Source organism: Epinephelus fuscoguttatus, linkage group LG18 (assembly GCF_011397635.1).
Source record: "Epinephelus fuscoguttatus linkage group LG18, E.fuscoguttatus.final_Chr_v1".
NCBI lineage: Eukaryota > Metazoa > Chordata > Actinopteri > Perciformes > Serranidae > Epinephelus > Epinephelus fuscoguttatus.
Window position 1 is genome coordinate 12,109,146 of NC_064769.1, and position 12,057 is coordinate 12,121,202.

A 12,057-nucleotide genomic window follows, 5' to 3' on the forward strand; every position below is an offset into this window, starting at 1 on the left:
TCAGAGCAATGCTGCTCAGCACCCTGACATATGTGAAGCAGTAGAACTTAGTGTCAGCTTTTCAACAGCCGGAGACCAAACTGCAATTCCTCCAGAAATTTAATTCTTGAGTATAAATATACTTCTTCTTTGTATTAAGCACTGAGGAAGTTACATCAGTCCTGTGAGTCAGTGTTAGTGTTGAATCTAAAATGAAACAGTGAATAATTAACACAAAACAGTCAGTTAAACTAAAAAAAAAAGGAACCAGTGGTAGGTTGGGTGACTAACTGGGAGCAGTGGTTTTGACTATGCTAATGTAGGTATGAGAGCACCTCGATGTGGTGGTTTCACAACACAGCAGCCTTCAGATCTTGCATGAGCCTCCTCCTCCTTCTCCTCTTCTCCCCTCACGCTCCTCCTCTGTTCTCCTCCCTGCCTGTCTCAGTGTGAACCCCTCCAACACTATAACAAAACTCAGAAAAACTAAAAAGGGAAGGAGAAGAAGAACAGGATGGGGGTTTTTTTTGTTTTGTTTTGTTTTTTTTACAAAGGTACTCTACTTTCGTGTTTATTACTCCGAATGAGTGGGTGACTGGGGGATGTCTGGCAGTTACAGTTTGGGACACTGCTTCTCCCACTTATGATGTTCCTATTTCTCCTGTATTTCTGTCAAGTACTCTTTGTTTCTACCTCCCCTTGGCATTTTCACTGTTTTTGTTTTTGTTTGGGTTTTTTTTTGTATTTGAATCTATATTTACTGTTTAGACTGTTGCTGAACCTCTCTGTGATATCAAAACGAAAGAAAATTAACAAAAAAAACACCAAGTGTCTTAAAATATTGTATCGCCATCGTTTTTAATGCCAAGTACTACTTGTAAATGTTTGTGTATCAAATGTGGCCTCAAATGAAACTGAACTATATTATTATTATTATTATTATTAATATTATTATGATTATTATTTGAGCAATTATTTTAAACAAGTGCTGTAGACCACTGCTGTGAAAGTAGTCGATTCTGTTCATTGATATGTAATAAATATTTATGGAATTTGAACTGTTTGACTTTTTTTTTTTTTTTTAATTTATTTTACTAATCATAGGCCAACAGGCAATATTAAACACTGTAGGTCTACCAACAGGGCTGTCAGTGACCAGTGAGTCACGAGGCACAGAGTTGCTGTTTAGGTGTGAGCAGATCACGCAGGCTGATGTTTTGAACAAATGACAAACAGCCAAACGCTGTGTCAGTGGTGTCTGAAAAGGTGTTTGATGCAACCAGGCACCTAATACAGTGTTAGAAAAGCAGCTTGTGCTAAAAACCAAACAACCAAAAAGCATCAACTGCATTAGTTCAGTGGTTTTCATTATGTCTTTAGTTGTGAAGTGTGACAACGACCACCAAGTGACACTTCTGAGGAAGGCAGAAGTTTCCGCCGAAGAATGTCAAGGTATGTAACATCCTAACATGCCTGAGATAAAAAAACAACTAAAGTCATCAACTGCATTGTTGTTCGTCAAAATTCTAGTACTAGTATTTCAAAAACAAAGAAAAACATTGTTCTTTGTCACCTGACTGGCTTACAACTGCCTTTGCAACTGATTTAAAAATGTTACAGTGAAGTTTTAAAAGGACAGTTCACCCCAAAATCAAAAACACATATTTTTCTTCTTTTCAGTATTGCAATTTATCAGTCTTGATTGTTTTGGTGTGAGTTGCAGAGTGCTGGAGATATCAGCTGTAGAGATGTCTGTCTTCTCTCCAGTATAATGGAACTAGATGGCACTCTGCTTGTGGTGCTCAAAGCGCAAAAAAAAAAAAAAAAAAAAAAAATCTAAAAAAAGAAAATTCAACAGCCATGTCTCTTATCAGAAATCATGACCTGGTTACTCGAGATAATCCACAGACCTTGTTGTGAGCAGTTTCAAGTAGGAACTATTTCCTTTCTAGTTAGCCACACCCACCAACCACATCACTGCAATGAAGGAGTGCATCTACTCCTAGCACAACTGAGCTAGCTATCACGACTATGAGCCTCGTGTGCGTGGTTACGCAAGAAAAGACATGGCTGTATTGACCAGCGAGAAGGTCCAGGGGCACACATGAGTTGGTGGGCACCTATTACCTGCCCCTTCCTCCTCCACTCATTATTCCCATGCTGAAGTATTACATGGTCCCATGTTTGCAATGCACAAATTTGATTAAACTCAAAGTAGTTTAGCAATATGTTCCATCTAAGCAAAGTATATGATTCTATGAACTAGATTTTGATACTTGGACCCTCTTCAAGACAGGTCCTCAACATCAGGTTTATAAGCCTATATGATGAGCGCTCACCTTATGGATCTTTTTGTGTCATTTTATGCTGTGCTTTAGCAATACATATAATTATATACATAAACAATGTTACACTTAATTATATTACCAAAAACTGAGCTGTGAACTTGGGGTTTTGAGGCTCTCTAGAGCCTTTTGGCAGCATTGCATTCAGAGATCATTCATAAATTCCCAGTATTGTACACACCTTCAACATCAAATAAATTCAACTTGTTTGACAGCTTTTGTTGATAGAGACATGATGACAACGCTTCACACAATGTTGCTTGACGGGTTCACGATCCCGGAAGATACCGCCATAAAGAAAGTATTTGTCTGCTGAATGAGTAAAGTCTTACTGTTAAGAGTGTTTTAAAACCTGCTGACTTGAGGAATTAAGTGGTTTTGACGATGAAAACTGTACAAATATATTTGTTGTTATATGTTGTTTTATCAGCCAGTGTCCTGGCAAATTCGTTCAATCCATTCAAAAAAGTGTTTGCCAGTGTCAAGAACCTGTGGAAGCAGATCTACAATCCAGGAGAAAGATGTGACTCAAACTGGATATCCTTCAATGCAGAGGGTGAGTATATGGGGGCATCTAAATGTGAAAAGAGTTGCACTGTGTTTATAGAGCTTGTTTGAAACTTAAGGGACAAACATTTGTAAATATTTAATTTTATATGTAGTCAACAGAAAAGACTTTAGTTGATATGTTTTATTTAATGTTTGTGTCCATTGTGTTGTATGATATCTATTTCTGAACCCCTGGCTGTGAACTGTGAGCTGTTCGGTTCTCGTCATAACTTGTTCAATGAAGTTAAAACTATCCTGCTGACATCCTGCTGTGCAATGTCAAGGTCTTGAAGCTGACCTGGAAAGCAAACTGTTCGGACAGCACATTGCATCTCGCATTGTCCTGAAAGCTGTGAGTGGATTCATGAGCGACGATAATCCAAAGAAGCCCCTGGTGCTCTCTCTGCATGGAAAGACTGGCATAGGGAAGAACTTTGTCAGTAAACTTATTGCTGAAAACATCTACAAGAAGGGAATGGAAAGCAACTTCGTTTATATTTTCACATCTGAACTTCACTTCCCGCATCAAAGTAAATTGGAAACCTACAAGGTATGAAAAGAAATAGACACAATTCAAATACAGTGACACTGTTTTGCATCAGCACCAGCAATATCCGTGGTCAGAGGCATTATATTTTCAGGTTGTCCGTCCATCTCATTCTCTTAAAAGCGACATCTCAAAAACACCTCAAAAAAGTGTCTTCACATTTGGCACAAACATAAATTTGAAGTCAAAGATCACCTAATTAGATTTTGTTGGTCAAAGGTCAAGGGTCAAAGTAACTGTGACCTGGTTAGTCCTATTCCTGTAAACACAATATCTCAAGAAGGCCCTGTGGGAATTTCCTCCAGTTTGGCAAAAACATCCAATTGGACTCAATAATGTACTGCTAAGAATTTGGTAGTCAAAGGTCAAGGTCAGTGTGACCTTGCATCCGTCTCATTCTGATGAATGTGTGTTCGAATTTCCTCAAATTTGGCACAAACATTGACTTGGACTCAACAATGAACTGATTAGATTTTGGTGGTCAAATGTCAAGGTCACTGTGACCTCAAAAAACATGTTTTTGGCCATTCCTCAAGAATTCCTACTCTAATTGTGACAAAATTTCACACAAATGTTGATCAGGATAAATGATAAAGTGATGACATTTTATATCCAAAAGATCAACGTCAGCGTGACATCGTAATGCTCTGCAGAAACACCTTTCTGGCCATCATTCAACGTCATAACTCAGGAACAAATGGGGAGACACCTGGTCAAATATTGATTTGGTGACACTTATTTTGCGTGCCCACCTTGAAACTGTAGCTTCTCTGCAGAAAGATTCATATTTGAAGGATTGTTTACAGTGAGTCTGGACACACATGGACACACAAAACTGTCACTGCAACTTCACTGATGTGTGGAGGAAAACAACCACGAGGTGGTGATTGTAGTTATGTTTGGTATAATTAAATATGCTATAATTAAATTAAATTTCTCCTCAGTCTCAGTTGCAGCAGCAGATCAAAGAAAATGTCACCAACTGTGCACGCTTCATGTTCATCTTTGATGAGATGGACAAGATGCATCCTGGCTTGATTGACAGCATAAAGCCATACCTGGGGTACCACAGCAAGCTGGATGGTGTTTCTTATCGGAAAGCTATGTTCATCCTCCTCAGGTGAAAAGATGAACACGTTTATCTGACAGATCAGAATTTTATATTGAACAGCACAAAGAGACAATCTGGGCAAGAAAAATTAAAAACATGAGAGTGACAATATTAACAGGGCATAGTTTCTGCTGATTGCGTATGTTCTTTGTTTTACTGCATTTGAGATACGTTTGCCCAAACTTTCATGTGCTGAGGCTGAAACACAAACATCAATTCACCACAGAACACAATTTACACTATCAGAGTCTATATTTTAACCTTCAGTTCTAGTGTTCTGATATTTACTTGGCAAGGCCACAGAAATGCAGTAAAATGCTGCTGTTGCTGTATAGTACCATTACTTTCAAATCACTTCTTAAAACTTCTCTTTAAGTCTTTTATTTATGTCAGCCCAAAGTTTCATTTTTTGGTTGTTTATTGTCCTGTTTTTGTCCTATTATATTGTACTTTGAGTGTTTTTATTTCATTCTATTTTATTCACCGTATGCCCTACTATTTTTATCATCATCAAAATGCCATTAAATCAACAGGGTTGCAAAATCCTGTAATGCATAAAACACGAGCAGCAACATTTTAAGGGATGGATATAATTATATATTGTTTTATGTCTGATAAATGTAAATTTGGTAGCAATCAGGCTAATTCTGTTTCCTGCTTAAACCCTCCTGCTAGTAATGCTGGAGGGACGAGCATTACACAGACAGCTTTGGATTTCTGGAGAGGAGGACGAGATCGAGAAGAGATTGAGCTAAAAGACCTGGAAACTTTGCTCTCTGTATCAGCATTTAACACCAATAATGGTGAGTAAGCTTATTTTGCCACACAAAAATAGATTCTATTCTTCTACCTTTTTCACTACCGGCAGTATCTCTAAATCTCTTCCAGGTGGCTTGTGGCATTCAAGTTTGATTGACAAGAATCTGGTGGACTTCTTTGTCCCGTTTCTGCCTCTGGAGTACCAACAAGTCATCCAGTGTGTCATGGCTGAGATGAAAGCCAGAGGACTGCGGTCAGACCTGGCTTTGGCGGAACGGGTGGCCAGAGATTTAGAGTATTTCCCCAAAGATGAGGGAGTGTTCTCTGTCCGAGGCTGCAAGACAATATGTAGAAGATTGCACTACTACATAATGTCAGCATCTGATGGACAAATATGAGTATAATGTGCACTTTCTTAAAACAAAAAGAAAGCCGGATGATGCCTTTTTCAGAAAAAGAAAACAAAAGTTGAGCTCTAAAAATGAATACATGTGTGCTAGTTGGTCTCTGCAGCTTTCAGGTATTACCAATTCTCTCTTTACCTTTACTTTAACAATAATGCCAACTCATCTGTAAGTGTGAAGCTTTAAAGGGTTATTTTGCTGATTTTCAACCAGGTCTGTGTTACCGAGGTGTTGAGAGTGTTTGCAGATGAACTGTGTAGGTTTCCAATTAGTGAAGCCATAGCTTGACACTTTAATCATCCGCTTTGTCTTAATCCACATGTGCAAAAAATCCACCGGACCACTCAACAACTGTTTACTTCAAAACTCAAAGATGGTACAGAAACAGTCGTCCATTTCCAAATCCACAATTATCCACAAAAAAAAAGGTTTAAAAAAGGGATAAAAGATATAAGAGATAGCAGGTCAAAAAACTGTGCGGCTCCACTCTCACTCTCACTGCAATGAACTCTCTCAAATCCAAAAACTCCCCCTACTGGTAAGAGTGTAAAAAACAATACAATACAATAATAATAATACCCTTATCTTAAAAAACTGCACTCCTAAAAAATGTGTTAAGGCACCCCCTGTGCTGCCAGCTCCTAGAGCTCCTAATCCATCCACCAGCCAAAATCCACCGGATGATGCAAAACATGTCAGTGATGACGCAAAGGGCATCATCAGTGATGTAAAATGATACGTTCCGCGTCATGGATTTCTGCTCAAGGCACAGGTGGGGTGTTCGTGGTGCTGCTGGCAAGGGCAGTGCCTCGAAACCGTTCCTCTACAAACAGTCTCCACACCTTGGTGACACAGATCTGGTTGATAAGGTCCCTTTAATTAAGAAGCCATGCTGCTGACAAGTGTAGTCAACATTTTATTACAAAAGTAAAAAAAACTGAGTAAGTAATCAACAAATCAACAGTTATCTGATTAATGTGTGTCCATGTATGTCCAGGGCAGGGACTGGTTCAAAAAATCATCATCATATATGTATATGACCATTTGGGTGTGCATAAAATCATTGCATAACATTTTGTCTGGATGGGAAATTCATAATGAAACATAAATTCATTGTATGTAAGGTGATCTACTGAGTCGATAAGCTGTCCATCATGAAAGGGTCTTGTCTCTGTATGATCTGCCATCTTGCTGATTTCTCATTGTGACATCTCATGTGGTTCTGTGTGATTTAACCAACTTTAAGTCATGCCTCCTTCACGTTAAACCCCTCTCTTGCAGTCCGCACGCAAACCCCTCTCTCTGTAATGCTTTCTTTCTTTATTGTAGGAGGTGAGCCAACACCCCTGAACAATAAACCATCTCAGCCAACATAAACTTAACTCTAGACAGAGGCTGGCCAGGGGGAATGAAAACACAGCTTTTGTAAGAGTGATCACCTGATCTGGCATGAAAAAACAGAAAAAAAAGGAGTAAAATTTTTATGTGGCCATATATTTCCAGTTACTCAACACATTAGGTAACATTGTAGTTTGTGATTTTAGTGTGTGTGTGTGTGTGTGTGTGTGTGTGTGCGTGACTCAGGCCTCGCAGCTCAGTCACCGGGTGAGGTCACTGCCTGAAAAAGAGAACGTCAAAAAAAGGAAAAGTGAGGCGTATAGGGAAGAGACCTCATTTCCTTTTGCCCTGAGGGTAAAGGCAGGTTCAGACGACCCCACCGTTGAGGCATACAGGAAATAGTCACACCCACATAGGCATGTCATTGGCTTTCATCCTGATCGTATGTATTGCTAACACTCCTCCACTCAAAGAAAGGGATTAGAATTTTCCAGTCCTCCCACGTTTTCAGGGTTTGTCATCTGTCTTTTGTCTGGAATAAGAACTCCATAATCAGAACACATTGCAGCTCTGTAATTTTAAGTTTAGTCATCAGTGGAAATGGGTTTTCTGGAAATACAACATCCCAGGGCTGGGAAATTATTGCTTGGAACCAAATGCAAGTCAAACAGGAGCAGGGAAGCCAAAAACAATTTGAAAAGAACATTTCACTCCAGATGCAACAGGTGAGCAGACTAACATATGGGCCACACGTGCTGTAATCATGATCAGTATGAATGCATGACTGGGCGCTCTGCTGTCTGTCAGCACGTCTAGATGGCTTCCCAGCACCCTGCCCGGCCCCTCAGGATACAACTACAGCACAGCCAAAGGTCTTACATAATAGGTGGAGGAATGCTGGAGCTTTGCCGTGGACTTCTGGATCATCTCACTCTCGCACAAAAGCACACACAAAGTGGGGCCCAGTCCCCTGTAACACCAGAACACACTGTCTCTGCACGACTAGGTGGAGCAAACACAATGATCTCTCTATTAAAAGACAATTTAAGGAGTGAATACTGAATTAACACACATTCAAGTGAACTTGGTTGCATGTGCCAACTGCTTTATTTTCTCCAAAAATGTATATAGGTGTTCAAAAAAAAAAAAAAGCACTGTATACATTACACTGAAAAATAAATATTATTACAATATTAAAAATAGCCTTGAAATGTTTTTTCACAGATAAAATTCTTCCACCAGTTTTGTTCTCTGCCGGTTGTTGCAGAATTCACTCTCAGTCCAAACTCTGTGTTACTTTCTTCTTCCTTAAAATTGACTTGACAGGCAGTTTCAGTCACTCAGTAAAAGCATCACACCATGTTTTGCTGAGTGGTATCAAATCTCTCAACATACCCTCAGCCATCATGCCAGGATTCATTCATGTTTTTGTTGAACATAGTAAGCAAACAAATGTTAACACAACAGATGGAACATCCACACAGGAAACAGATGAAGCCACGGAGGATACAACACCAAACAAATGGTGGTCTGTGTTGTGTGTAAACCCAAAAAGGGCAGGCGGGGATGAACATACAACACAGCACAGTGTTGGAAAATACTCCAAAGTGATTTTAACAAAATGTCTACAACTGTCTGTGAGTGAAATTCCATTAGGTCATTTCAACGAAAAGACAAAAATGAGCAACAACCTTCATTTGCTTTTTAAATATTACAGTACAGGATGACAACTTCAAATAACTTTTAAGACATTCTCACATTTCAGAGACGTAAATAGGACGATAACAATACTGACAAAGTCTCTCAAAACCAGGCTGTGGTGTAATCACACACCTTGTATTGCACTCTCACTGACATTCTTGTCTTTTATGTTCTCTCTCCCAGGAGGCCTCTCCGGTATCCTCCTCCTGCTTTCTCTGACCCAGGTCACGGATCGTAACCGCCATCTTCCCAGCCAGAACAGCACCTCTAGTTCTCTCTTTGTGGATGTTCAGGCATATGCTGCGACCGCTGTGAGGATCTGCAGAGCCATAGAGAAACAAGGAACCTGTGCAACAATGTAGGCCAGAGAGCGGGTCGGTGCTCGCAGGGCCAACAGGTAGGCAATGCTGTGCAGCACACGACCAATGAAGAAGACAAGGAAGTGAAGGCGGGCCACAGCCAGTGAGGGTCCAGTCATGGAGTAGATAGCACCCAGGAAGAGGAAGGGGAGGATGTTCTCCATGTCGTTAAAATGAGCTCTATAGGAGGAAAAAAAGCATGAGTTAGTCACAAGTGTGTATGTGTATGCACACACACAGCTGTTTTCAATATCCTGCAATGTTGTGATTCAGCTATGACGCAGTGAAGGGATGGCATAGTATGAAGTATTTCTCAATAACACATTTCAGTGATTTCAGTTCTGGATAATGTTGTGGTTTCTTCTGCATTTTTCTTGGAGAGCTGGTAATCTGATGACCCACTGAATTCAACTGATGAGTCACCTTAATGAGAAATTACAGAATACACACTGTTAGACGAATTCTGTAATTTCTCATTAAGGTGACTCATCAGTTGAATTCAGTCTGGGAAAGCAGCAAGCATCTGTGACTTTCTCCTGTTGGCAGCCCAGTCAGACTGCTTATCAGCCACACTATTTTCCTGCCTCATGTCCACCCACTGGGATCAACTTTTGAATAATATTAGGCTATTCAAAAGTTGATCCCAGTGGGTGGACTTTTGATTAATATTATTCAGGAAACCTGCCCTGTAAAAAGTTCTTGCAGTGACAGCACATTAAAAGCAGATTACGAGGCTTGAAGACTATTCAAGTCCATCATGTTGTAGAAACTCACGAACATATATACACAACCGAGCCAGATCTCTAGATTTATATCAGGATTTGTCTGTAACTGTCAATACACAGTTTCCCATCAAAAGTGAAGGGATGGTCCAGGATACACAGACGAGGGGAAAGTTTTTACTAGTAGAAAAACACTGGCTGTCCTCACTGCTGCCGCAGATCATATTCTGGACAAGTTAAAACAAAGCAGTGAAGCACATTCATTACAGGCTGCCTACTCTTGTTGAAAACCAACAGAGGGAATCGCATGATCTCACTGAAGAGTTGCATCTAAAAGGAAAATTTCACTGGAAGGAAAAAGCTTAATTAATAATGATAATAATAATAATAATAATAATAAGCACTTCCAGGCACTATTTTTGGCACGTGCAGGTCTATAAAATGTTAAGTACCCAGCCACAGATACCTTAGAAGCCTCTAATAAACCTGTGAACACATAACCTTTCAACCTTTTAACATCAACTATTGCTAACCAGATACACAGTGACAAAATTTAGCAACATCCTGATGTGGAAACTGCAGGCAAGATGTGTATAGAAGTTATGGTGTTAACAGTGGTGGAAAGTACATTTACTCAAGTACTGTACTGTAACTAGAAATATGAGGTTTTTTTACATGAGGTTTTTCAGGTCATGGGAGAGATGGCGGCAGATGGGGGGCAGGCAGGGGTCATAACATAAGCGAAATGGTGGAGTGGAGTGTATGTGGAGAGCTTTAAAGTGAAAATGAAAAGGTAAAAACCACCTGGGGTGCTGTATGAATACAAAAATTTGCAAATGTGGACATAGCCTATTCTCTTATTGTTTGTTATTTATTGTTATTTTTTTGTTGGCAAGGTTGTTGTTTTGTAATTACCTCATGTTGTTGTTATTAATAAATACAATTAATAAAAGTTAATGATGATGATACTAATAAAATGCTACTAAAGTATGAATGCATCACTATTTTAAAAGATCCAATATAGGATCAAGTATTTTCCTGTGCTGAGTACCATATTTTATACTTTTAAGTACATTTTGCTGTCGTACTTTAACTTGTAATGGAGTATTTTTTACATTGTGGTATATTTACTTAAGTAAATACTTCCTTCACTGTGTGCTGCAGTAAAAGTGGATAACCTAGTCAAAATATAACTGACTGTGTGGTCTCTGATTTGACAGCAGGCTATTTCTACAAAATAAAGTCATGTCGTGACAGTGCCAAAGTTTCTGTACATACCTCCGGCATCTTTCCACGTCGGGATCCTCTCTGTGGAACTGTAAACCTCCGTGTCTCAGTGCGTCCTCAGGGTTGGCAAATGCCTTTCAGGAAAGGAAAAAAAACTTCGGATCAGTGAACATTTCTTTGAAATCAATTATGAAATGATGTTGCTTTCTCTGCTTTGATCCTTCTTTCTAATCCATAGTCACTCACCTTTTTGCGCAGCCTTACTTGTCCCGTTATTATCGCTATCACGTACATTTTGATCACCAGAAGCACTCCGTAGAAAACAAAACAGGAGAAAACCTCATTTCTTATCATGACTGCCATGGCTTGGCTTTCTTTAATGATCCAAAGTGAGCTGCGCTGAAATGGAAGAGGAGCTCTGAGGTTGGTGCGTGCGTGCGTGCGTAAAGCTGCTAAAAATGAGAGTGAGACGGAGGGGGAAGCTGTTATGTACTGTTGGTGATGCCTCCACCCACTACTTAAATCATGGTGGCAGGTTAAGCGGAATGTTTCATTCATAATTCTGTGAATTCCAGACTGAACATTCAAATTCCTTGGCACGCCAAATTTGGAGCCCTAAGGGCATGGCCTACTCAAAAAGAGTCACATAGGCAATGGTGAAAGTATTCAGATCTTTCACTTCATTAACTTATAAGTACTAGGCTATTTAAGTAGTCTATTAGCTAGACCAGACCTTGTATTTTTTTTTTTTTTTTTTTTTTTTGAGTGTTTAGAGATCTTTTACTTCAACTTATGAACCACTTATATGGTTATGTTAGCATTATTGCGACTCACTTGTAAAAAAAAAAAAAAAAAAAAAAGCTCTATTTGATTTTAATTAACTGCACCGCCCGCTTCTGCGCCTTGTGACATAAATCAAACACATCCATCTATTTTTGCGTCACCAACAGGTGCGCGCGCTCCATGAGCACGTTCAGCTCTGTCTGGCTAACATGCTAAATGCTAACAAGCTAATG

General features: G+C 39.5%; 2 protein-coding genes across 2 annotated transcripts; one reads left to right on the top strand and one right to left on the bottom strand.

The window, feature by feature from the left end:
• Nucleotides 1-1,349: 1,349 nt before the first annotated feature.
• Nucleotides 1,350-7,179, top strand: LOC125906374 (torsin-1A-like). The gene is made up of 6 exons (XM_049604992.1): nucleotides 1,350-1,431; nucleotides 2,755-2,880; nucleotides 3,158-3,423; nucleotides 4,365-4,540; nucleotides 5,207-5,334; nucleotides 5,420-7,179. Exons 1-6 carry the CDS (start codon nucleotides 1,350-1,352, stop codon nucleotides 5,686-5,688), a joined length of 1,047 nt encoding a protein of 348 aa, XP_049460949.1. The 3' UTR covers nucleotides 5,689-7,179.
• A 937-nt stretch (nucleotides 7,180-8,116) lies between these two features.
• Nucleotides 8,117-11,504, bottom strand: ptges (prostaglandin E synthase). The gene is made up of 3 exons (XM_049604671.1): nucleotides 11,288-11,504; nucleotides 11,093-11,175; nucleotides 8,117-9,272 (listed from the first exon to the last, which is right to left on the bottom strand). Exons 1-3 carry the CDS (start codon nucleotides 11,402-11,404, stop codon nucleotides 9,023-9,025), a joined length of 450 nt encoding a protein of 149 aa, XP_049460628.1. The 5' UTR covers nucleotides 11,405-11,504; the 3' UTR covers nucleotides 8,117-9,022.
• Nucleotides 11,505-12,057: the final 553 nt, after the last annotated feature.